At 42.7% G+C, this 5,191-nt stretch overlaps 1 protein-coding gene across 1 annotated transcript; it reads left to right on the top strand.

Annotated features, from left to right (window-relative positions):
- Positions 1–4,122: 4,122 nt before the first annotated feature.
- On the top strand, positions 4,123–4,821 carry LOC136479450 (uncharacterized). The gene is made up of 2 exons (XM_066477320.1): positions 4,123–4,383; positions 4,459–4,821. The coding sequence occupies exons 1-2, from the start codon at positions 4,123–4,125 to the stop codon at positions 4,819–4,821; spliced, it is 624 nt and encodes a 207-aa protein (XP_066333417.1).
- The last annotated feature ends 370 nt before the right edge of the window (positions 4,822–5,191 follow it).

Here is a 5,191-nt window from a genome sequence, read left to right as displayed (position 1 = left end):
TGATTCCAGCATATTCATAAGAAAAATCAGTTAAAGCTCGTGGGGTTGTGTAAGAAGAATCGGTTATCACTCAGGATAGATCTCGTTATTTAGACAAACATTAGTCAATGGCAATAAGATATCAACAATAATTAGTTTATGCAAAGCCAATGACTGTAAGTAACCAAACCCCTTTTTATATAAAAGAAATAGCACGTCACCATTCAACTGTTTAATAAAGATAAATCTAATGAACATATTGGATCTCATCTATCGCTATGACCAGTGGGGCATGAGGCAGAATCATGCAGGTCATAGAAACAACAATAGACTCGACGACCCTAACTTATTACTAATATTAGTGGGGCATGACGCAGAATCATGCAGGCCGTAATACAATAATAAGATCATGGGGCTAACACATTTTTCAACCTATCGCTACTCCAACGATCTTGTGACACGAACTGTTCATGAAAGCACTCGATATCGGCTAAAACAGCCGATTTAGGCATAGCGCACAGTTAAGGTCATGCCCTCTCAGGAACAAACCTACCGAATAACGATCCTCACTCAACGGTGCTAACAGTGGGGTGTGAGGCAGAATCACACAAGCCATGATAACGGGCCATGGAACGGTTCTCGCTAGCCAATAGATCTACTCAAGATCAGACATGCCTTAACCGTACACTATGCACGATTAAGATTGACATAAAACAACCGATAAAACATAACTCATCGTTTAAAGTGCAGATTAGATTAGTTTGGATTAACAAACGATGGGTTAAACAGGATATAAGGCCGATCTAGATCAATCTCAATCGGGCGAAGTGATATTGCTGTAATTAAATAAATAATGGAAGCAATAAGCAATATCGGTAACTTAATGAATCTATCCGAAGGAATGCCACCCTTAGATAGAGCCGATAACTTGACCTTAATCTAGTTTGAGCAGTGAAGGTCGACCGGATCAATGTAGCCGTACTTGAAGTAGACAAGAGTCGATAACTAGCTTATACCAGAGTCGCAGTGGAGGTCGACCGGATCGATGCAGCCATACGAACAGAAGTATAAGCCATGACGGTACTTACAGACAAGCAGTGAAGGTCGACCGGATCGATGCAGCCGTACTCGCTGAAGAACTCGCCGAGATCTACTCTACTCCTACTCCTAAGGGGTGGCTGGAGCCAAAAAAAGTAAGTAACTTGTATTTGATTGATTGTGTGTTTTTTACAATAGCCGAGGTTTGATATTTATACCCGGAGCCTAAACATGAATCCTACTCGAGCACGACTTGTTATAGACTTTGGCATAGAAGAAAACATCCCTAATTTAAGATAACTTGGACCCTAATGTTTCCCTTTTTGTAGAGTCCAACATGCAATTTCCTAGTGCCAACCATAGCTCATCATCGCTATCTGCTAACATCATCCAAAGAGATCCGATTCCAGAGTCATATCTGAATCAGCTGATATCGATCCTCATGCAATCGATTCCTTGATGGGCACAATTTTGGAAGCCTTCGATTTCCCGCATTCTTCTCTCCAAATTTTGGCGTAAACAATAATATTGCACAAAGAACTAAGTAAAGTAGAGCAAGAATATAATATATTGAATAAAGTAAAGTCTTACTAAAAAGGGAAAGGTACAAGAGCTATACTAGACTCTCCATAAGTGAAAGCCCTAGTTTGGTTTTGGTTAATTGTTGAAACCTAAGGTGTACTAACCATTGTCATAAGTGTTATGTAAGATAGGTTGGTACGGACCAAGTGACAGAGCTAGATGGCACTCAAGTGAAGGAGGTGGCCAAGTTCAAGTGATCAAGTGCTCTACATTTGAAAAGAAGAAAGAGAAAAACAAAAATGGGCTCAAAGCAAAGGTATAACCATAGGAGCCATTTTTGGTTTGGTGATCAAGACACTATAGAGAGTGTGATCACATTTAGGATTGATAGCTGTACTATTAAGAGGGGAGAGTCTCGGTTAATGCGGTTATTAAGTGCCACTAGGTGAGTTCATACATGCATTTGCATTAGGACCTAGTGTACTAACTTAATACCCTTGAGAAATGTTTGAAAAAATGCTAACTCACTCACACATATGGTGGTATACTTGTGGAGTTGGCACAATTGCAAAGGGGGTTGAAGAAATGGTGAAGAGGTGCTCACTGTGGAGCACCAAACGCTGTGACCAGATGTGGTCCCCGTGGGACCGGACGCGTCCGGTGGCAAACCCTAGGTAAAGTGTCCGAGCCTCTAGCTGGCCAGGGTGACCGGACGCTACCTCCTGGAAGTGCCTGGATGCACTTGTGCCATAGCATGGCTCGTACTCACGCTGACAGAGAACAATCAAACGCTGTCGGAGTCGGTCAAGACGATCAGACACGTCTGGTCAGGAAAAACTATCTTTGAAACCTCTCTGAGTTGGACCAGACTCTAAGGAGTCACGTGTCCGGTCAATTGATCTGACGCGTCTGGTCCAAGGACATAAACAGCGCGTAAGTTAGCCTTTGGGCGCCAACGGGTAGTTTCAAACGGCTAGGACATGTGGCGTCCTATGGACGATCAGACACGTCCAGTGCACCCTGTAGCGCATTCGGTCGATGCGCAGACCGCACATTAAGTTGGCCAACGGGTATATAACCTTTGGGGGTCTATAAATATAAGTTGGCCGGCTTTGGGGGAGATCTCTTGGCATTTTGACATTCTTGACATCCCATTGAGCTAAGCATACTCCCTCCCACTCATCTCCTTGCTTGATAGTGCAAATCAAAGTGAGATTGAGTGATTCCAAGTGCTTTTGCTTGTGTGATTGCATCTAGTGGCACTTGAGGATCGTTGTTGCTGCGGTTTTCTTATTACTCTTGGTGGTTGCCGCAACCTAGATGGCTTGGAGCAGCGGAGGAGCATTGGCATGAGTTGGTGATTGTTCGTGGCCATCTCTCGGTGATTTGTGAGGGGTATTGTGCCTTCCCCGGCGGAGAAGCCAAAAGGTAGCTCTAGTTAATTGCTCGTGTCATTGAGCTACCCTCACTTGTGGGTCGTTTCTTGCGGCACCCAATTGTTGGGCTAGGTTTGTGAAACACCTATTAGCCACTGAACCACCAAGTGTGTGGTCGACATAATGGGGACTAGCGTGCCAGCAAGCATGTGAACCTTGAGAGAAAATCATTCTGTCAATTGGTCTCCTTGGTTCATTTGGTATTCATTGATTAATTCTCTCTTGCCGGCAATGGTAACCTTATCTATCCCGTGTGCATTACTTTCATAATTAATATCTTGTGTAGTATCTTGATTAGTCTTGCTAGTTCACTAGTATTTAGTAGTGACTTAGCTTTGTGTGCCATAGAGACTATAATTCACTAGAATTGCTTGGATAGGTGGCTTCCAACACTTAATAGAGCTAGAACAAAAGGCTTTGCTATCTAATTGACTAATTAGTTGCTCTAAGTGTTTTGTAGAAATTTTTATTAGGCTATTCACCCCCTCTAGCCATTTAGGACCTTTCAAGTGGTATCAGAGTTGTGATCACCGTTTGATTAAGGCTTAACAACCTTCGGTGTCAAAAGATGGCTCAAATCATATTCAACCATGTTGGGGGCAAACCACCGCACTTCGATGGCACATCCTATGACTATTGGATGAGAAAAATGAAGATGCATTTGGGGTCAATTCATGAGAAGGTGTGCGATGTGACCGAAAATGATTTTGTGATTCTTGATCCCACAAATCCAACTCCAAGAGAGCAAGAGAACAAGCAATGCAATACCATGGCTCTAAACACCGTATACAATGCAATTGATCCAAAGGTGTTTGAGCAAATCAAAGATCTTGAGAGGGCAAGTGAGGTTTGGACAAGGTTAGATGAAACATATGAAGGCACACCAGCGGTCAAAAGTGCCAAGCTATACATCCTCAAAGATAAGTTGACAAGTTTCAAGATGAAGGATGATGCGAGCATCCTAGAGATATTTTATAGGCTTCAAGTAATTATAAATGACTTGAAGAGCTTGGGTGAATAGGTTAATGATGATGATGTCTCTCATCGGTTCTTGATGTGTCTACCTCCAAGATTTGAAACATTGAGGTTGATCATCATAAGAGGAGGATTGAAAGATATAACCCCTAACCAAGTACTAGGTGATGTCATGACTCAAGAGACATACCATGTGGAAAGGGAGGGGGTTGACCAAGAGGAGGACAAGAAGAAGAAAAGTGTAGCTTTCAAGGCTGGCACCACATCCAAGAGCAAGGGCAAGTCAAAGAAAGAAGTGTCAAGTGATGATGAGGAAATGAGTGATATTGATGATGAGGCCCTAGCTCTCTTTGTGCACAAGTTTGGCAAGTTCAGGAAGAAGAAGGGCTATGGTCCAAGAAAGAGAAGAGACCATCTCAAGAACAAGGATTATGTGAGAAGATGATACAAGTGCAAGAGCAAAGATCACATTGTAGCGGATTGTCCCTACAATAGTGATGATGATGAGCAAGAAAAGAAGAAAGAAAAGAAGGAGAAGAAGTTGTCCTTCACAAAGAAGAAGGGTGGCTCTTATGTTGTAACAGGGGATAGTGATGCTTCTTCGGATGATGATGATTCTAGTGATGATGAGAAGAAGACATCCAAGAAGATGGCACTTGCAAGTATTGCCATCAACAACAAGCCTTCTCTCTTCGACACTTCATCAACATGCTTCATGGCTAAGGCCACTAAGGTAAAATGTGATGAGAGTGATAGTAGTGATAGTGAGAGTGATGATGATGAGGAGCACTCAAAGGAGGACCTCATTGACATGTTAGAACAAGCTCACACTTGTTTTGAGATGAAGAGAAAGGAGTGCAAAGAATTCTAAAAGAAGCTTAAAGCGCTTAAGCAATCCTTTGATGAGCTCAATGCAACTCATGAGGCACTAGTGGAAGTCCATGAGAAGCTTGGCAAAGCTCACAAGAAGCTTGAAAAGGCTCACTCCTCTCTCCTTGAAAAAACAAGGAAAAGGTTGTTGTAACTTGTGACATAGGAGTAACTTGTGACATTCTTGATGAATCCTTCCATACTCCTATCATTGTTGCTCCCACTAACTCTTCATGTAGCACCTCCATTTCTACCTCCCCTACTAGTGATAGTTTCACTTTTGATACCTCACTAATGGTGGAAAATGAGACCCTCAAGAAAGAGGTCAATGAGCTCACACGTGCCTTAGGCAATGCCTATGGCGGTGATGT

The sequence above is a fragment of the Miscanthus floridulus genome, chromosome 9, assembly GCF_019320115.1.
Source record: "Miscanthus floridulus cultivar M001 chromosome 9, ASM1932011v1, whole genome shotgun sequence".
Classification (NCBI taxonomy): domain Eukaryota; kingdom Viridiplantae; phylum Streptophyta; class Magnoliopsida; order Poales; family Poaceae; genus Miscanthus; species Miscanthus floridulus.
This window is presented reverse-complemented; position numbering and strand designations above follow the sequence as displayed.